The 23,042-nt window shown below is 33.1% G+C and overlaps 1 protein-coding gene across 1 annotated transcript; it reads right to left on the bottom strand.

Moving 5' to 3' along the window:
* Positions 1–7,992: 7,992 nt before the first annotated feature.
* Positions 7,993–10,019, bottom strand: LOC122580427 (3-ketoacyl-CoA synthase 11-like). The gene is made up of 2 exons (XM_043752697.1): positions 9,209–10,019; positions 7,993–8,833 (listed from the first exon to the last, which is right to left on the bottom strand). The coding sequence occupies exons 1-2, from the start codon at positions 9,931–9,933 to the stop codon at positions 8,134–8,136; spliced, it is 1,425 nt and encodes a 474-aa protein (XP_043608632.1). The 5' UTR covers positions 9,934–10,019; the 3' UTR covers positions 7,993–8,133.
* Between the last annotated feature and the right edge of the window lie 13,023 nt (positions 10,020–23,042).

Here is a 23,042-nt window from a genome sequence, read left to right as displayed (position 1 = left end):
AGACCATGCAATTATGTCAAATACTTGACATGAATTACCATGATGAAATAGTATACATGAATTTCATGGCTTGAAAACCAAATTTTTGATACATAACGACAAAAAATATATATATGTTTGTGATAATTCTTTCTTGAAAAGAAAGTCATAAAATGATATTTTATTACAATATTACAGTTTTATAATATATTCAAATATTTTTATATATATTATTCTTCGACTAAGGATCGACAATAATCATCAAGCTATGTGAAATTCATTGTTAATAATTCAGACTATTGTCTATATGATACATCCAACTCCATATAGTTATGGACTCAATATGAGAGCATATCAAAATTCGTGATGATGGTCATAAGAAATTTATGATAATCACAAACATGTGATTTATCTACAATCTTGCTCTAGTTAGTTGCACATGAAGTTGCAATATTGTAAAATATAAAAGAGTGCAACATCACATGGATGCTTATATGAAAGCAATTTGATAAAGTTCTAATTCATCTAGCGGTGTTGTATTCATTCACTAAAGTGAATGAATTACAGAGTTCTCTTATCATAGTGTTTCTATTATGAAAACGAGTTGTCACAATGAGTGACCAAATTATTAGTGACTAAAGAAAAACGACTATATATAATATGTCGTTATTCACTTCAAAGACATTATATATGTATTCAAGATTGTCATATTATTGACATATTGTTGGTTCCTAAAGAGCTGCTTCGATAGCTAATATAATTTGTTCAAAAGCAACAACATTTAAGAGTAAATGATACACTTTGGTACCATTGTTGTATATAAATTATACAATGCAAAATGCACTTAAATCACATATGGTCATAACTAAAAGTTTATGAACCATGATTTTGTTATTATTGTTTGGCATGACCGGTTGACCATCCCGAGTCATTATGGTGCAAAAGAGGATATGTAGATTCTTCAAAGTAATGAGTTTATAAGCTCTCAGAAATATCAATTATTTATCAATTGCTAGCCAAGTGGGGACTCATTCCTTAAATATCTAAAGATAATACAAGAGGATGTATGTGGCTATACATCTCATATACCATTTAGTTATTCCAAAGCGATGCATTGTCTAAATGGTCATATATCATGAATAGTGCAACATGAAGTTTGCGTAAAAAAATGGCTTAGCTAATAAGATTGCGAGTTTTCGTAAATGGTGGTGAATTTTAAAGTGTTTATTAAGCATCTATTGCAAATTAGATGTATTTCAAAAGAGGAATCTATTCAAGGAGAGATATCAAACAATTTATAATAATTACTGTGTGAGCTTACTAACATGAACAAAAGGTTCATATGGTGATTGATTCACTTGAGTTTGACAATTAACTTACACACTCACTAAATCTAATAAAGCCATATACATTGATTTTCAATGCTCTAATGGTGATCGTATCTCATAATCATGACTTATATAAGTCTATGTTACGCATGCAATGTAACACTCATTATTTAAAAATAAGGATTTGCAAAAATTTTCACCTAACGGTGTCAAATAAAGCAGAATAAACATTTAAAAGTCCAAACCAGTAAATTCAGTTTGGTTTATTCATTAAGGGTGTTACTTGCCATATCATTGAAACATGTATAAATGGAAATCCATCGGTTGCCCAACATTAAACAACCGATCACAAAGTCATTACAAGTCTTAAATATCAAAACATAATTCAAAGGTCTAAAAGGAGCAACCACTATGGGTAAACTACAGTCATCTTCAAATGCTATCTACCCATGTCTCACTCTTTATTCATCGACGATCATAAGCTTGCTAAACCTGAGGGAGCAACACATTTCAAGAAAACAAGTGTTAGCTAAGTAAGAATACACAAGGTTTAGAAAGCATTTGTCCATTTAAAACATTATAGGAAAGTTATTACAATCGTTAAGGCACAAACATCAACATATTATCATACAAACCTATCATAGCATCATCATCAAGATATTAGGATGGATCACCCTACATGTGCCTAATCACCTTTTACATTTCATACAACACATACATCATTATAAGTGAGACATAAGTCACACCCGACTAGATGAACAACCTTTCGGTAGTACATCAATGTCGTTAAGAAATGACAAGCCAATCCCTGAGTAATCTGTATGTACAAGACAAGTGGGGTTGGTAAGACCTCCCGTATTAATATCCACGTTGTACCTAGTTGCAAGGAGCCACCCAAGCAATCATATCAAACACACAACCCTAGCAAAGACATGTACGGGTTAAGCTTAACACTTTCATCTTTGTAAAATAGCTCGAGCATTAGCATATATCACATCATATCAATTCACATTAACGTTTGGGCCCTTAAACGTGCACGTGATATGGCAACTTAAAGAGTCTTGTGAACTAGATGAACAAGTCATACAATCGTGCACATTTCAATAATCATCAACAAGTGTCATAATTCATTACATCAGAAGACATTACATAACATTTTATAAGATAACATCACATCACATATCATTGGGACTGTATTTCAGGTCTCAATGGTCAATTACATAGCCCATACAACCTCCCGTGTAACCCCGAATACCCATAAGCAACAAGATATCGTTAGGGAAGTTAAATTATGAAGATCATGCTTTTGTTGAACCCTCAGCATGTCAAAGTAGTGTATCTTACCTTGATACATCTTACCAACGAGTTAAGAGTATCTTATAGTGCTTGCTAAGTGTCCGCGACAACCTATTATTCATTAAACATACATTACATAAGTTAAACGAAGCGAAAATGGTGAAGAACAGTTAGTGGGGCGCACTAACAATTCAGTAGGGCGCACTGAGAACTTTCTGACCCCAAACTGACCCCTAGTGGGTCGCACCACCTTCCAGTGGGCCTCACTGGCTTCAGATTTTCTAAAAACGGGATTTTTGTGTTTCCTTCGTTTCGAACCCATCTTAAACCCTCACGACCTGAAACTTTCTAAATCACTTCAAGGCATCTTTTAAGACTTAATTAACCCCATGAAAGCTTCAATTGATCCTTGGATTACTTACATACATTAACCACTCAATTAATCATGTGAAAGACTCGAAATCGATAATCGGATTACAATTAAACCAACCTAAACCCTAAGACCAGGAAAAAGATCAATATATATAATTGATTCCTATGATCACAAATCAAAGGGAAATCATCCATATTACATGTAGATGATCAAGAGGATGAGAGATCTTAACAAAACTTGCTCGAAACACCTAGAAACGGAGTGATATGGATGGAGAATCGATTTGAGAGGGAAGAGGGAGCGGTTTGGGGTTTCTTACTCACGTAATATGCATATTAGGGGAATTAGGGAAGCCTAATTAACCCTTAAACCCCTGGCCATCACTTCTTAAACTTACACTTAGGGCCCCTCAACTTCTAAACCTAACTTTCCTAGCTTAAATTCACTTACCGGGAGACTTATCACGCTATCAAGCACTTAATTACATAACTTTACTTTGATTACTTTCATTAAACATCATATTACTCATTTCACATTAAACATAAAGCATTAAATCATATAATCACATATATGACACATAACTTGACGAACCTAACGTTAACTAACCAAAAGTCAAATAGTCAAACACGAAAAGTGAAAATAGAAAGGAGCAATAAATGTGATGGTCATATCGAGGTGAAAAGACCCAGACATGAGTCTTAAAGAGACAATAGACATGATGGTTCATAAGGAACCGCTGATATTTGAATAATAAAGAGATCTCTTAGAAACATATATCAGGTCAAGTATTGTATTAAAAGCATGGAATCGAAATAAGATTAATGTCGACAATGATTATGCGTACTATATGATGCTAAATAATATGCGTGCAAATTATAAGAGCATATATGCTATGAGGTGCAAAAATTGAGATACGTTGGCTAAAATTGCAAGACAAGTAATGCTACCAAATATCTAAAGCCTCTCATCGTGCACGAAATTTTTGGACATGAAGTCCATACATAAGAATGTGTAGCATATTTTATAAATCAGTCTTTGTGGTAAAGCGAAATAAGAAATTGATATATTGACGTATATGACAAAATTGATGCCACAATAGATTTTCACAAAGACCTGGATATATTTCTCCCATGGTTGATCATATTATCGGTAGATTTGAATACCGCGATATACAAATAGCTATTTGTATCTCCTTGCTATCATTAGAGCCTAAAAATGGCTTAAAAATTTACACATATATAAAATGGTTGGAGCATGAATCATATTTTTGATGATCAACATATGAATGAATGGTTCTTACGAACGATATTGGTTTTGAGATTGTCATTATATGGGGAAACAAGATATGTGTATGGCAAAATTGCCCGCATGCAATATCATCAGTTACATATTGATATCATTATGTTTTAACGAGGCATAAATTTGCAAATTGGACATCCAAGGGGGAGATTCATAGATTATTAAAGAATGGATGATCCAAATTCATATAAGTGAATCTCATGAAAAGATGGATATAATATAACTTATTGTTGTATTGAGCAATTATTGAATGAGGCTTATGTCTACTTATGAAACTATGTTGCCTAAAGATCAAATATATTCAATATTGACAAAGCTTACTCATTAAGCTTTCATCGGTCTTAAGCCGCAAATGGGATTTTGATGTATCTTATTAGGTACAAATAAAGTACTAATCAACAGAAGGCTTCGAATCTACATGCCAACATTGGAAGAAACTCATGACATATTTCGGTGCATGATATAAAAAGAGTTTAATGTCAAAGATGGTTGCATATATTTTCTTGATCAGCTCAAAGGATAGTCACAAACAATTTAGTTATTTTCACAAATGGTGACACTACAAATTTCATGGAGATCAAACACATCATCAATAATGAAGACGTCCAAGAAGAATGTGTTCGCGATATTAACAAGAAATATTCAATGGTATTGTTTGAAGATAATGTGATGCATATAGATCAAGACCAAACAATGATAGAGTCAATCTCAACAAATGATCAACAAGACGGTGAACATTCAATCTTCATCAAACCTGATCGAGCAATAATTTGGCAGATTATTGAGTCATTTATATACAAGATCAACATTCCATATTTCAAAGACGGATATTCAAATGAGAGGGAGTATTATACGCGCTGCACTCTTTTCCCCTTCACCGAGTTTTTATCCCACTGAGTTTTTTTTGGTAAGGTTTTTAATGAGCCAACAAACATCATATTTGCGTATAATAAAGTGTGAATATCCAAGGGAGAGTATTATAATTTTATATTATGGTGGATATTCACCTTACATGTTATAGCCCTTGTAAATCTCTAAAATGTTCTATATGTTTACCTATAAATATAAGGCATATTGTAATCCCTCGTGAATAGAATTACTTCTTATTCTCTCAACTCTTCTCTCCACATTATAACAAAAAATTACAAAGATTATTGAAAATGAACAAAAAAATTCATAAGTTTTGACTATTTCAATTGTCAAATCGTAAATATTACTCATATATCCTCTAAAAATAGCAAGTAGTAACATTTATGATGTGAGTTGAAAGACCTTGTCAATACCAACTAATACCTACTATCCTCCTTTTGGGTGTCAGGCAGTAATGTTTCATCATGTACAAGTTTGTTGTATTGTTTTAAGTCTTCCTTGATATCTTGGTCACAAAGGTAGATTCTGTTTTAAGACTTTCATCACTATATATTTTATGAATTAAATTTTGGTTAAATTGTATAGAAGTTTATAATGTAAGATCTAGATCTAAGTTTTAGATAGTAAGTTAGAAACTTCTTCATTACTTCTATATATTATTTTAGATATGATATAAAAGCTAGGTTGTAGCAAGATATAAGAACAACTCTAGTCTCTATCCATATTAGGTAGTGGGTTAATGATTTAATGTAAACCATAAAGTATCACCCAACCCATTTCAATTTCACATATGTAAACAGGGAAACTGTAAGAACATGTCTTCAATTCAATTCAATACATGTACATATCTAGATTCAATGGGGTTCATAAAAATATTAACATAATTCTTTTTATAGCAACATTAGATCCTCACATGGTCAAGTTGTTCTGCCTTATAATAAATGAAAGGTAAGTGGAAAGGTAAATTCAATAAATATGTTTAGAGTATTTTTCGAAAAAGGCAAAGATCCAATATAAAGAAGTATTGTGGATAGCGAATTTATAATTGTTGGAAACTTGTGAGAATTAAACATGCTCTAGTGAAATGGATAACCATATATTGTTGTATATTCGCAAATCCTTATGTAATTGACAAACTCTTAACATCTTTCCCGAGGGTTTAAACGACCGGGGTCTGCCCGTCGAGAGGAGTCTATAACGCAGACCGGATTAACACTACGTACTCTAGACATCCCAATATTCACAACTAATTTGCACCTTTGAATTTTTGATTAGCAACTCTTAAAAAACAAATATTGCAAGCAAGAAACTACACACTAATCCTTGCAAACCCTTATTTTGTTCGTTTTACGATTCCTTGCAAGCCCTTATTGTTTACAAATAAACATATAAAAAGCCTTAAAATAAAGCTCGAAAGGAAAACATAGATAAAGATATGGAATGAGATTGGCCGAATTATGGAATAACCGGATCCCAACACACCAACCCGGTAAAAATCAGGTTGGCAGGTCAAATGTGGTTGCTGGATTGACGGTTTAATTTCAAATGAAACAGATCTTATAGGTTGTGGATCAGCAAGTTGTCGAGTATATTTCAAGTCAGATTAGTTGTGAGTTGTCGAGTCAAATGGGTTGATGGGTCGACCTATTAAAAAAGTTATATAAAATCTATATATTTCTGGGTTGGTGGGTCGACCTATTAATTCAAATGGTCAACCCAAACCTGAGCAGAAAAGATCAGGTTGGCGAGTTGAGATTTAACAACCGTAACTTAGGTTTAATTTATCAATTCAGGTTTCGAATTGGATCGAGGATTTACAGCCCTAACTTGACTTGGATGTTCTTGTACGAGGCAATCAAGAACTGGTTATCTGCTTATACTTGGAACCTGTAGGAGGCGCACCCGTTTCTTGAAAATAAAGAAGCAATTTCTCGCTTTTTAGCAAATTCCAACTGTAGGGTTATGGCATCTATAGTTACTAAAGTATTGTGGGTTTGGTGGTTACGAAAATACTTTTGGGTCACTATCGATACCCAAACCACTTTATTTGCTATTCGCCACATTGCCAACGATCCAGTCTTCCAAGAGATCGAAGACAAAAATTGAAGTCATAAGATATCTGCGATTGATCAATGATAGAACAAAATCCATTTTGCATCACATATATCTAAGGGATTTCTTGGTTCGGGTTGAAGAAGCATGTCCATGAGAATCTCCTAAAGTCCCACCAGGGCCTTTCACTTCTAATAGGACATGAACTAGACCAAAATTATTCTCAACAAGTCATTAGGAATGATTAATTCTATTTTTTTCAATCGTCTATTTAGGGATCAAAGATGTTCAACTTAAAGGATGAAGAAATTAAATTCGATATTGACAGGGTATCGACTAGCTAAGTTAGACTACTACCCTCTATGTCTAACTATCCACTTTTTGGATGTATAAATCTGGCTATGCAAAACCTCACTCATGTCATTGATGATAGTACCAAGCTAGATATATAATCATACACCTATAATCATTTCAATCAACATTATACCAAACAACGCGCACGCACCTTAATTTCTCGATCAAATTAAACGAGGCAGGGACGAAAATTTTAAAATTACAACTTTAGCAATATAGGGTGCGAACCAAATACAAACTATGTATATTTAATTACACATCTTCCATCTCCAAATAATTAGAATTAGAATGACAAACATATAACACACAAAAATTTAATTTTGTCAACTCATTCCGAGTTCATTAGAAATTCTAGGCTCGAAACAAATTTTACACCCTGATCCCGAAACAAACCTAATTAGCCAAATATAAATGATCATGAATCATATATATATATATATATATTAATGTTGTATTGCCAAATCTATAAACATAAAAATCACAATAAGTAATTATCACCTATTGACGGTTCTTTTTTTCTTTCCTTTATTTCTATAGTAACTTCTAACACAATATATAACCTTTGGTAACAAAAATTTACCATCACATTTTCACTGGGTATCGGTCTATGGAATCATTCCATGGATTATCATATTCGGGTTTAGGATCCTTGACCCATTTCCACACTAAACTTCCAACTTTAAACCCGGTTCCAAAAGCTAACATCCACATTTTATCACCTTTTTTAACCCTCCCTTTAGCTTCAAAATAAGCTAACTCATAAAACACTAAACTACTTGAAGTATTCCCAAACCGGTTCAGACTCATTCGGGCCGGTTCTGTCACCGAGTCACTAAATTTCATAACTCGTGCAACTTGCTCAATCACTGCCTTTCCTCCTGTATGCACACATATATGCTCAAATGCCGTAGTAAAATCCGGCATAATGGGCTTCATTTGCCCGCCCGAGACTGCATTTGCCACCCCCGAGTAAGCGTAACCCAGGAGTTGGGTTAGTGGCAAAACTCGGGGAGCAAGGATCTTGATGTGTTGCCGGAGGTTTACTCCGGCAACTCTGATCAAGTCTTTGGTCAGCGAAACGCCAGTTATGCCTTTGTTGTCTTCCTCTTGGAATGCAGCATGATAGGCTGAGTCATCGGCACCATGGTGAGTTCTTAGACAATGAGTTAGCTCCATTTTTGACGATGAACGGCGAGATGGGTCGTTAGTGATTAGGGCCGCAGCACAACCAACCCGAAATATGCAATTTCCTACAAGCATTGACCTTTCTTCACCATCATACCTGAAATTAGATCTAAACCGGTCACAAAAAGTGTACACAAATCTAGATTATGTAACGTGTTGTATTCCTAGATTTAATTTGGCATCTAGTATCTTGCTAGATGATTTTTTTTGTTAGTAAAACATTTGTCGTTAAAGAAAAAAATAATGAGTACAAGTTTTATGTGATTTACCCATATTTGTTAATAACACAATTTGTTGTGTACGGCGATATATATGAAATATCTTGTTTTGTATATATGATCAAGCAAAAACATAAAACTATAAATTATACATAGTTATAAATACGTACGGCCCTCAACTATGTAATTAATACGAGCATATGGTTACATAATATATATGTAAAAAAACAAGTAGTATAAATAAACGTACGTACCAGTTTAATGTAATGCTCTCCGTTATAACAACGAGGGCATTCTTGATTTTCCGGCCACTTCCACGTAACAACCGGTAAGCTAAATCAATAGAAAGGACGCCAGAACTACACCCCATTCCACTAAGATTATATGTTTTCACGTCGGATCTGAGTTTATAATGATTTACAATAAGAGATGAAAGAGATGGGGAGGGTGAAAACCCTCCACATGTAACAATAACAACGTCGATTTCCTCTGTTGAAATTAGGGTTTTCAACAGAAGGGAATCGACGGCTGACAAAATGCCTTCCTCGGCTTCTTGCAAGGCATTTTTCATAGTTGGTGTTTGATCTTTCTCAAACATAAAAGGTGGTCCATATGTTTCATTACCTAGCCCGGATTTTAAGTATATATTTCTCATGAAATCGACCGGTTCGGGTGTTGTGAAGCGACTTTGATGGAGCACAAAATCATTAGCTAGTTCATAAGTACATTTTCGATGAGATGGAGGTTGGAAACAAGAGTAGTTGAGAAGGTATACGGGGTATGGGCGAGATCGAAAATGGAGGAAAAGGAGAAAGGTGATAGAGAGAGTCATGGTGGCGGTTATGACAAGGTTCGTGGTGAGGAAACGGATGAGTACGATGGCGATAGGGTGGGTGGCATGGAGGAGGAAGGTGGTCGACAAGAGAGTAAAGAAAATGATTTGGAGACGGTGGTAGATGGGCAAGGAATGGAGTTCCATATTTTCTCTTTATTTTACTAGAAGGTAAATAATACTAATAATTTCAAGTCTTAAAAAAGGCATGTACTAATAGAGAACAATTGCATGGGTTGTTTGAAGTTTTAGGGGAATATATGTATATCGAGAGTAGAGGATATATATATTATATGAGGTGTTGTGTGTGAGGTTATGAAATTACAAGTGCACCTATTTATATTGATGTTAGGTTTGAGTTTTTATGATTTTTTTTTATTTTTTTTTCTCGCTTTTCAAATTGGAGGTAGTCAATTACTAATATATGCTTCTTGCATGGGTACCCCATTAGATCCAGGGACAGCCCTATCCGTAACAGAAAATATCACGCAGACAATTGAAAATCCAATATGGGCAGACTCGGAAATTTATAAGTGAGAGGGTGCATATATGCATGATATATTAAATTCATGAACATGTAAAAGTGTAAACAAAAATTTTCAAATGGTCTGAATTGTTAAAACGTTCCATAGTTTTTTTTTTTTTAACAACAGCGGTGATAGAACTCAGTGGCATGCTTCTTTATCATCCGGTAGAGATCGAACACGTCATCAGTACAGTAAATCCGAGGGCATGACAGGTGGTGGAAGTCCCTTAGTTAACATTTATATTTAATGAAATTAACTCTAGCTAATATTAACTATGTTCATATGTGAATGACTTTCAAATGAACCTTACTTTTATATATATATATATATATATATATATATATAGGAGACAGATCAAATGAGAAGGTGTGTTAAGAAGAGAAGGAAGAGAAGGTCCTATTGGTCAATCAGAGTGTGACACGTCGCCTCTAAAAAAAAGCGCGGTGGCATTTTTGTAAATAATTTGACTTCAAACCTAAGCTGACCCAATCCACCTCAAGCTGACCCAACCCAAGATGCCTCAGCCCAAGCTGACCCACCTTAACCTGACCCAACCCAAATGACCCAAACAAAGTTGACCCAACCGAACCCCAAGCTGACCAAAACCCGTAATCTACATTTGTGTAGATTAATCTAAATTTGTGTAGGTTATGTGTAAATTGTGTCAAGCTAACCCAACCCCAAGCTGACCCAACCTGACCCAAGCTGACCCAACTCAGAACCCAAGCTGACCCAAAACCAATAATCTACATTTGTGTAGATTATGTGTAAATTGTGTCAAGCTGACCCAACCTGACTAGACCCCAAGCTGACCCAAACCTGACCAAGCTGACCCAACCCAGAACCCAAGCTGACCTAAAACCCATAATCTACATTTGTGTAGATTATGTGTAAATTGTGTCAAGCTGACCCAACCCCAAGCTGACCCAACCCCAAGCTGACCCAGACCCCAAGCTGACCCAACCCTGACCAAAGATGACCCAGACCCCAAACTGACCCAACCCTAAGCTGACCCAAACCTGACCAGATCCCAAGCTGACCCAACCCTAACCAAAGATGACCCAGACCCCAAACTGATCCAACCCCAAGCTGACCCGAGGTGACCTAAACCTGACTAGACCCCTAGCTGACCCAAACTGACCCAGACCCCAAGCTGACTGATCAAGCTGACCCAAACCAAGCTGATCCAACTCAAGGTGACCCAACCCTAGATGACCCAACCCACTGAGAGCCCAAGCTAATGAAGCTTAACAAAACTTTAATTTATTTACAAAATTGCCACCGTGCTTTTTTTTAAAATTTTGACACATGTCGCGTTATGATTGTCTAACAGGACCTTCTCTTCCTTCTTTTCTTAACACACCTTCTTCCAGGATCTTCACCCTATATATATATATATATATATATATGGCGTACTAGGCTCCTAGCTACTATAATCCTATAAAGTTGGTCTTGGGTTCGAGTCTTACGGGTGACGCCAAATAATTATGCAACAAACCGTACCTAGTACTTTGTGAACGAGAGAGACTTCTTGAATATGGATTGATCGAAAAGGCCAGGTTTAGAGTTTATTGGCGATTCCCCAAAGATAGTTTGACGCCAAAGAGATAATTGTTAGGGTTCTTCGGGCGATTGTGATTGTTCCTATGAAGGGAGAATTCCACCTCCTACTATATGTATATTTATATTTACAAAAATTTATATTTCTTTATATTAAATATATATATGTATATATATATATATATATGTATGTATATTGGGTAATGTTCATTTTGAAAACTATTCACATATAAACACAGGTAAATATAACTATAACTTGAGAGTTCATATGTGAACGAATATGTTCACACACTATGCACATATGAACATCAAGTTATAATATAGAAGTTCTCATAGTTCTTCCAATTAAAGGTTCTATATATATATATTATATATATATATATAGGGAAAATGGAATATAAGACTGTCCGACACCAAAGCTTAGGTGTGAAACCCTTCACATACTATTATTTTATTATTTATCATTTATTGAATAAATGTCTGGGCCCCCATATATATATATATATATATATACACACTAGAGTGGTGCCCACGCGTTGCGACGGCGACGGTATATAACGCTTTACACACCGTAAACGGTTTATAGCGTTCAGTTTACTTTCATGAGATGCGTCAATGCAGGATCTAACCGTATATATCATTCTAAAAATAAATCACGGATTAGGTGCAAAAAATAATGAAGTGCAAACACTAACCATGAAAAATAACCACTTACAATTGTAGGGGAGAAGAACAAGACATTTAAAAAAATAAATAGTCAAAGATTAAATTTTAATACGAATATGCAAAGGACATAATTGGTTCATAATTTCGTGAGTTATAAAAAGGTAATTATTGTTTAAACATTTTGTAATATAATCTATGACAATTAAGATGTTTTTTCTTATCCGTAGCAATACCTTCAACAATAATTTTAGAGTTAATGGGGATTTTATAACAATAGGGGTTTTAGGTAATTGTGAGTTTTTTTTATTAAGGGTAATTTTGGAATTTCAGGGATAAGGTGTGTGGAGTTAGTTTAAATATAGAGGGTATATTAAGTAATACAAAGGTAGAGAATTGAATAAGGGATGAGGTAGTTTGTTTATATAGATAGTGTATATATATATATATTATAGTGAGAAAAAAGTTCTTCTAAGAACCATTTAGATTGGAGGAACCATGGTAACCTTTATATTATAACTTGATCACATATGTCAATGTTGTTCACCTTTATATTATAACTTGATCACATATATATGTCAATGTTGTATGCGAACGTATTCACTTTTCCATATATATATATATATAGAGGTTTTAGGTAAAATAAAACAAGTATTAAAGTAAAATAAATAAAAAATTATGTTTTTCTTCACTAAAGATCATCGTGCATCAATTGTTTTGTGAATCTTCGTGCATCAATTTAACCATGATCTAAGGGTCAAGATCTTGTTTTATTTGTTTTACTTTAATACTTGTTTTACAATACCCAACCCCTATATATATAATATCGGTGTTTACTTGGGAGTATATACTACTTTTTATTATATGAAAAGGAAAACTAAAAGGATAAAGAACATTGGATCACTTCTCACATTTATAACTTATACAGAAGAGAATTGAAGGCAATAAAATAAATGGTAATGTAAGAATTCAATGTATGTCCCAACGTCCTGTTTCCTGGAACTATAGAATGCAAACCTGACCAATAATATTTACTACCCTTGAATAAATCCTTTAAATCCCACTTGACAATATAGGTCACTTGGATATACTTATTTTTGTGAAACGTTGTGCCAATGAAGGCCAGCGGAGCAGTTCAGAAGCATAGGATTTTTACTCTAGAACTTGAATTTGATTCATGTGGTTAAGTTTTTAAACATTTTTTCTTCTTAAAATCCACTCTGTCATAAGGCAAATTCGGTTATAGTTTACATTGAGTGATCTCATTTTTGTATAATGAAGTGAAAGTGATTCAAAAAATGTCATTTTCATAAATTTGATGAAACGTTAGATTTATTTATCTTTTTCTTTTATGAGAAAGGCTACATTAATAACTAATCCTCTAAGGTGGTGTTTGTTAACGTCTTAATAGAAAAAGTCATGACTTAATTAAAAATATTTAATCCATTAAGTTGTCAAAAGTGTTTGATTTTATGATTTAATAAACAAAAAACAACTGTATTGACTTAATCCATACAGACATTACTTATTTTCAGTCACTTAATCAATTCAGTCACTTAATGTTTAAAAAAACAAAAAGGCCCAAAAACACCCCAAAATGTTAGGACTAATCTAGGACTCACTATATATTTTATTTTACACTGTTAACCTAATAATCTATCATTTATTTAATCATACAACTTCCAATTATTAATAATGAACACACTAAAAGCACTTTTTTAAATAAAAAAGATATACAATACAATGATAATTAAAATAGTAACACATTACTAATTGAAATCGGATGGAGATTCCCTCAAGTTACATTAACTTGATTGGTAAAGTTTAGATGATCTCAACCATTGATTAAAAATTAAGGGTTAAGATTTAAAATTGATTATTAAATCTTGACCCTTGATTTTTAATCAATGGTTGAGATCATCTTAACTTTACCTATCAAGTTAATGTAACTTGAGAGAATCCTCATCCATTGAAAACATACAATAAAGAATTAAAAAAAAACATATTTCCACATTTTAGAAATACAAAATAAACAATGCATCACGGGAGGCGTCAGATATACTCAACAAGATCGTAACGAAGACCATGATGAACTCCTCGGTCTCGAAGCTCCTTATTGGTCCGTTCCTGGACCGCCATCCTCTCTCAGAAAGTACGAATAGGTACACGGGGTGGTTGAGATAGGATTCCTAGATCATAGGAGGTTATTGCGTGAAATGAATCCTTCACACTAATGTTATGCAATATCAAGCACGCATACATAGTTCGACGAATTCGATTGACTCTATACGACCTTGCATGGTACGTAAGCGATGAGTTGCGTTTTTTAGTGTTTATATATATATATATATATATAAGTGTTATGCAAGTAATTATTTCAAAACTCTCTCTCTCTCTCTCTCTCACACACCTTAACGAACAGGGAACCTGATCAGATGTAGTATAGTTAAGTGATAAGTACATGATCATTCGCAGAGACGCGTTGCTTTACCTAATCTATTAATTCGTGTAATTATTGCAGTTGGGGTTGTCACGATTTCCTATTAAACTAATAAAAATACTGAAAAGTAAATAGAAGCCGCAACTGCTTATTCAGCGAGAGGCCTAGTTTGAAAATAGTTTGAAAAAGCAAATAACAGTAATAAAATTAAAATACTTGTTTGGCATATCAGATCTCATGACACGACCGAAGAACCAGTAAAACATAGATCTACGATAAACAGTAAAACACACTTCAACAGATCTAACAAATAAAGTAAAATAAATAAACGTCTACATAATCACATCGATCCAAACAAGTATTTAACCTATTAGCCTACCATTATTAAAAAAATAACAAAGTCTGAAATGATTAAAGACATTTTTTACCAACTGAAAGTAAAATAAAAGAGTAGATATAGGTAGAAGATGAAGATCAGAAGGTGTTAGAAGCTCCAAAACCTCGGAATATGCAAAGTCAACCTCGGAACCTGCGTAAACATAGATTCCATTAAGTACTGATAGTTCCAGAATATTAACTCATTTAAAACATTGAAATGAGGCATTTCGATAGGGGTTTTCATTACAAAATGAAGGCTCATCAGTAAGTATCACCCAACCTTGGAGAACTCCGAATGTTCGTTCCACATCATTTCATGCACTTTCCTGATACCTCTTAATTTTTTTCTTCCACGAGTGTTGTGGGCATGAATACGCTTTTCCAAATGTCACCCACTCTGGATAAATTGCATTGGCTAAATAGTACCATTCCGGTAATTGGTCTCGTTAACTGCAAACGAAGTATTCAGAGCCGTATCCTCAATGATTTCCCTAAACAAATTTGATTGATTAAGGACGTTTATCTCGTTGTTAGAACCTTGTCATTTGTTTTGTACCGTGCCACCAATCCGCATACAATGCCAATAGCTTTATGTCTCATTATTTAATAGTTTTTCTACGGAATTTCTATTGGGACCACAAAAATTGCCACCGAGATGGTATGACCGTTCGTAACATTTCACCATTTTCACCTAAACTTGTTTCGCCACATCAGCATCACCTTCTTACTTCTTTCACCTTCTATTTTTTTCCCTTAACTATTTACCTTTAAATTTAATACTTCACGATACCCTACAATACCTTACAATATTTCACTTTTTATCCAATCAAAATAAAAGAAAACAATAAAAAGTATATATAAATAAAAAATGGACCACACATTTTGTCTTTTTACCTAGGTGATCATAATCACTTCCCCCCGTCACCTTCTCTCATCACCTATACTCCTTAACCATTCACCTCTTTTACCTTTACACTTACCTAACTCTTTCACCTACCTTTACAAATGGTCTAAGAGGGAACATATATGCCATTGTTATAGCCATCATGTTGTTGTTTTAGGCATGGTCAAATAGAGTGGACTAGACGACGATATGATTTTCGAGACCGATTGAACACCTATAAGGGCAATATGTCGCCATTATAGGTGTTAAAGGACTTTAAATTTTATGTTAATGGAGATGATTACACTAGAGAATGAGGATACAAAAGAAGCTAGGTTAGATAAAAGACTATTAGTATTTATAAATAAACATATAAAAGAATGTGAGATGAAGAGCCTCTATTGACCTTCCTGATGTTGTAGTTAGCCAGTTTCAATCATATCACGTCTAATGAACCTATATTTTTTATATTATGATTTTTGTTATATATATATATATATATCGTAACTTACACACCACCATTATCATCTACTACGATATACAAGACTTTTTTTGTAAAAACATTAAGACTTTCCAGCGACGGTCCCACAGGAAAATCATGTGTAACTTACACATGATTTTCCAGCGACACGGTGACCGGAAAATCATGGTGGTGGTCGGAGTTAACTTACACATGCTTAAACATGTGTAAGTTACATGGACTTTTTTTAGGTGGACTCATTTTATCTTTCCCCACATATATATATAATGGTTTTAGGTAAAGTAAAACAACTATTAAAGTAAAACAAATAAAACAATAGGTTTTTCTTCAGTGATAATTATCGTGCATCATGAAAATCATCGTACATCAATTGCTTCGTGAATCTTCGTGCATCAATTTAACCATGATCTAAGGGTCAAGATCTTGTTTTATTTGTTTTACTTTAATACTTGTTTTACAATATTAAACCCCTATATATATATATAATTTTTTTCTTAACGTTATTAGTTAGCATTTAAAAATAATTATGTTATGCATTTTTTCGGCTCAGTCTAGATACTTGAATTCTCATTGTCGTCACTGACTTTGTGTTATAACTAATTCTTGAAAACTTAACGATTTGAATTAAAAAAAATTAGGTTAATTGGTGGTTTTTATTAGAATTATTGGCTAAAGAACTCGATTTATGAATAATAAAACACCATCATATGAGCATACTACATAGTGGATACTCCCTACTTTCCAAAGTCATCATCACTTCCCACATCTTCTAATAAATAAAACATGTATGCATATGATTCTGTTCACCCCATGTCCATTCGGTTATTGCTATATATTGAGAGAAGAATTGAGAGAGAGAAGAGAAGGTAATCTTATTATATGAGAACAATTTGGGTTACAATATAGTCTTGTATTTATAGGCTCTATAGGAAGGTTCTAGAAAAGATATCATCGCATAAATATGGAAGTGAATATCCATACTATATTTAATATTACAATACACCCCTTGGATATTCACACTATATTATACGCAATATGATGTATGCTGCCTTATTAAAAACCTTACCAAGAAAAACCCAGTGGGATAAAAACTTGGTGAAGGGAAAAAGAGTGCAGCGCGTATAATACTCCCCCTCATTTGAATATCCATCTTCAAAATATCAAATGTCAATCTTGTATACAAATGACTCAATAATCTGCCAAAGTTGCTCGATCAGGTTTGATGAAGATTGATTGTGCCACCGTCTTGTTGGTCATATGTTGAGATTGAATCTATCATTGTTTGAACTTGATCTATATACACCACATTATCTTCAATTGATACTATTGAGTATTTCTTCCCAATATCACGAACATATTCTTCTTGGGCATCTTATCTTTGACCATGATCATCTTGATAATGTAGTTGTTGTCGATTGCTAAACCGCCATAAAATTTGTAGCGTCACCATTTGTGAAAATAACTTAGATTGTTTGTGACTATCCTTTGAGCGGATCAAGCAAATAAATTCAACCATCTTTGACATTGAAATCTTTTGATATCATGTACCGAAATATGTCATGAGTTTCTTCCAATGCTAGCGTGTAGATTCGAAACCTTGTATTGATTAGTACTTCATGAGTACATAATAAGATACATCAAAATCCCAATTGTGGCAAGACCGATAAAGCTTAATGAGTAAGCTTTGTCAATATTGAATCTCTGTGACCCTTAGTCAATATAGTTTCGTAAGTAGACAAAAGTCTTATTCAATAAATGCTTGATTTTCGAGATAACACAACACTAAGTTGTATTATATCTATCTTTCCATGAGATTCACTTATATGAATTTGGATAATCCATTCTTTAATAATCTACGAATCTCCCCATTGGATGTCCAATTTGCAAAATTATGCCTCGTTAAAACATAATGATATCAATATGTAATTGATGATATTGCATGCGGGCAATTTTGCCATACACATATCTTGTTCCTCCATATAATGACATAATAATCTCAAAACCAATATCGTTCATAAGAACCATTCATATATACGTTGATCATTAAAAATATGATATGCTCCAAGCATTTTATATCCATGTGAAAATTTTAAGCCATTTGCAGACTCTAATGATAGCAAGGAGATACAAATAACTATTTGTATATCATGGTATTCAAATCTAACAATAATATGATCAACCATGGGAGAAATATATTAGGTCTTTGTGAAAATCTATTATAGCATCATTTGCGCCATATACGTCAATATATCAATTTCTCATTTCACTTTAGCACAAAGACCGATTTATATAAAGTATGCTACACATTCTTATGCATGGATTTCATGTCCATAATTTCGTGCACGATAAGAGGCTTTAAATATTCGGTAGCATTACTTATCTTGCTATTTTAGCCATTGTATCTCAGTTTTTGCACCTCATAGCATATATGCTCTTAAGAATTTCGCACGCATAGTATTTAGCTTCACATAACACATATAATTGTTGTCGACATCAATCTTATTTCGATTCGATTCAATACTTGACATGATATATATTTGTAAGAGATCTCTTCATTATTCAAATATCATCAGTTCTTCATGAACCATCATATCTATTGTCTCTTTAAGACACATGTTTGGGTCTTTTTACCTCGATATGACCATCACATTTATTGCTCCTTTCTATTTTTGAGGCTTTTTTTATTTGGAATCGATATCCTTTTGTGCACGTGCCATAGACTCATATAAGTCATCATTTTGAGATACGATCAATTTGGAGCATTGAAATCAGTGTATATGGCTTTATTTGATTTTGTGAGCGTGTAAGTCAATTGCCAAACTCAAGTGATTCAATCACCATATGAACCTTATGTTCATGTTAGTAAGCTCACACAATAATCACAATAAATTGTTTGATCTCTCCCCCTGAATATATTCCTATTTTGAAATACATCTTTTTGCATTGTCAAAGGATATATATCATATCTAAGATAACGGGAGGAACTATTTTATTTTGTTGGCATGATGCAAGAACATATTGTATAATGACTTTGCCCAAACATATAATTCAGAGTATTGCCCTCATAATCATTTAATTTGCAACAGACGCTTAATAAGCGCTTTAAGATTCACCACCATTTACGAATACTCGCAATCTTATTAGCTAAACCACTTTTCACGCAAATTTCATGTTGCGCTATTCATGATATATGACCATTTAGACGATGCATCGCTTTTGAATAACTAAATGGTATATTAGATGTATAGGCCACATACATCCTCTTGTATCATCTTTAGATATATAAGGGAATTCGTCCCCACTTGGCTAGCAATTGGTGAATATTTGATATTTTCTGAGAGCTTATGAACTCATTACTTCGAAGAATCTACGGGTTCTTTTTTGCATCATAATGACTCGGGATGGTCCAATCGGTCATGCCAAACAATAATAACAAAATCATGGTTCATAAACTTCTAGTTATGACCATATGTGATTCAAGTGCATTTTGCATTGTATAGTTCATATACAACGATGATACCAAAGTGTATCATTTACTCTTAAATGTTGTTCCTTTTTGATCAAATTCTATTAGCTATCGAAGTAGCTCTTTAGTAAACCAACAATATGTCAATAATATGACAATCTTGAATACATATATAAATGTCTTTAAAGTGAAATAACGACATAATGTAGATAGTCCTTTTTCTTTAGGCACTAATAATTTGGTCACTCATTGTGACAACTCGTGTTCATAATAGAAACACTATGATTAGTGAACTCTCATGTTCATTTGATTATATAGAAGTCGATCATTGCTAGTGTCATCTCATGCTCTTAAAAGAAACACCTTGATATTTGAATTTCCATAACCATGACACATATTAAGCATTCCGATTGCATGTAATTGCATTCATTTTAATGAATGGATACCACACCATTAGATGGCTTCAGAAAATTTATATAAATTTGATATTTCATGAGCATCCATGCAAAGTTGTACTCGCTTATATTTTACAAATTTTTGCAACTTCACGTGCAACAAATTATAGCGAGACTTTAAAAAAAAATCACATGTTTGTGATTTTCATAAGTTCTTATGACCATTGTCACGAATTTTGATGTGCTCTCATATTGAGCTATTTATAATGGATCTTCGTGATTATATCACACCAAATTGTTGATCCTTTTTCTTCAAGAAAATGAAAGTGTTTCAAAACTTGAAGTTTTCATATGCCAATTCATTATAATATTTTATGTCAATTTTTTGACATAATCACATGGACATTGATAATCAAACCAAACTTTGATCCAACAAAATCAAAAGTTGTATATTGTTGCACAATAATTTATAGTAATGATTCCCAACGAAGAATCATTAAGAACTTTTGAACTACATGACGTAGTTTATTGAAATGACAAATAATGTCAAACAATAGATAACTTATAGCTATTTATGCTTTGAATGTGTTCAAAGAATCACACAAGAACCTTTTGTTCTTTATTATTTATGAACTACAAGTAGTAGTAATCAATGACATATCCATATCATTCTCCACGGAGAATTTTGAAACAACTTCATGTCAAATAAACATAACTCTATTTATGATATTTCTTTCAAGTATTTGACATAATTGCATGGTATTCGATAACCATGTTGCGTAATAAACTGATGTTATTAGCAAATCATGCAATTTTTGATCCAACAAAATCAAAAATAGTTTTAGTCCATTGGACATAACGTGTAGTTATGATTCTCTACAAAGAATCATTAAGAGCTTTTGATTTGTAATAGTTGTCAACTCACCATTGAGATTTCTCATAATTGCTACGGGTATTTCACCGCTAAATATTCAAGTTTGACATGATTCCAACGAGTCTTTCATCGTTATATATTTGCTTTTGAAATCTTCATGGAGGTGATGTTGAAAAAAAAAACATTGATTTTCATGCTCTTGCAAAGTGGTCTTATCCAACTTTAATTGTGTCTCCAAGATTATTTGGAGATTGATGAATTCGATATATCAATAATAATTATTTCCACCTTTGCAATATTTTTCATTGTAACTACAAAATACGAGAAATATGTAGTCACTTGTAGCTCTTGCATAATAAACCTTAGTTTATTAGCCTCATATTGAATTCAATTGTCATTGTAAATAACCATTGTTATTTACTTATATAAGCTACAATTACTAATGCTTTGAATAAATCAAAGAGTAGCAAAGAACTGCATGATCGTTTAACATAACTTTGATCATGTTATTTTTGATTAAATTAAAAAAAATGAAACTTTTAAGTTTCTTATGCATAACCGTAGTTATGATTTACTTTAGTGAATAACGAAAAATAATTCATGAGGAAATATTGAAGTTTATTATGCATAACCGTAGTTATGATTCACCTAAATGAATAACAAAAGTACAATTAGTGAGGAAACCTTGAAGTTTCTAATGCATAACTGTAGTTATGATTCACCTAAGTGAATATCGAAAGAACAATTATTGGGGAAACCTTTAAGTTTATAATGCATAACCATAGTTATGATTCACCTTAGTGAATATCGAGAACACATATGGTTCTTTTATGCATAACTCACGTTATGAAACTATGAATTGCTTCGAGCAATCTTAAAATTTAAGAAAAAGGAAACCTTAAGTTTCTTATGCATAACGGTAATACGTTATGATTCACTTTAGTGAATATCGAAAGAACAATTAGTTCCTTTTATTGCATATTTGATATTATGAATTGTCATCAATTAATTTGTACTTCAAATGATAGTTATCCAAATAGAACCACTTGTCGAACTAAAGATGATCGTAATCAAGTTTAGCTACCGTTAGCAGCAAATTCAGACAATTCATTCAAAAATACATATGTATAACACAAATAATAGAAGCATGAACAAAAACATATAATTTCTTTTTAAGAATGAGAGTCACCCAAATCAAACTACTTGTCGAGATAAACAAGGCCGTACCCAAGTTCAACTACTGTTAGTAGCAAATTTGGACCATCATTACAAAAAAAAAAAACTTGTTTCATTCGATGATTATAACAAATATTAATAACAACAAGTATAATAATGTTTTACCTCAAAACATACCTCAAAGCGTTAGATCTCTGTCGGATTACTTCTACTTGTCAAGCTATAAGCCTTGGCCTGGCCAATACACATTACCAATAATTGATGTAGCTCAAGGTCTTGCCGATCAATATGTACTCCATATTCTCATCTTTTGTATGTGTTGATACATAATAAAAGCGGTGGAACATCGTCAACTAAAATCATTGAATTGAATAAAATATATATTATCTCAAGTTTGAAACATGTAATAAAAC

Source organism: Erigeron canadensis, chromosome 8, assembly GCF_010389155.1.
Source record: "Erigeron canadensis isolate Cc75 chromosome 8, C_canadensis_v1, whole genome shotgun sequence".
Classification (NCBI taxonomy): domain Eukaryota; kingdom Viridiplantae; phylum Streptophyta; class Magnoliopsida; order Asterales; family Asteraceae; genus Erigeron; species Erigeron canadensis.
This window is presented reverse-complemented; position numbering and strand designations above follow the sequence as displayed.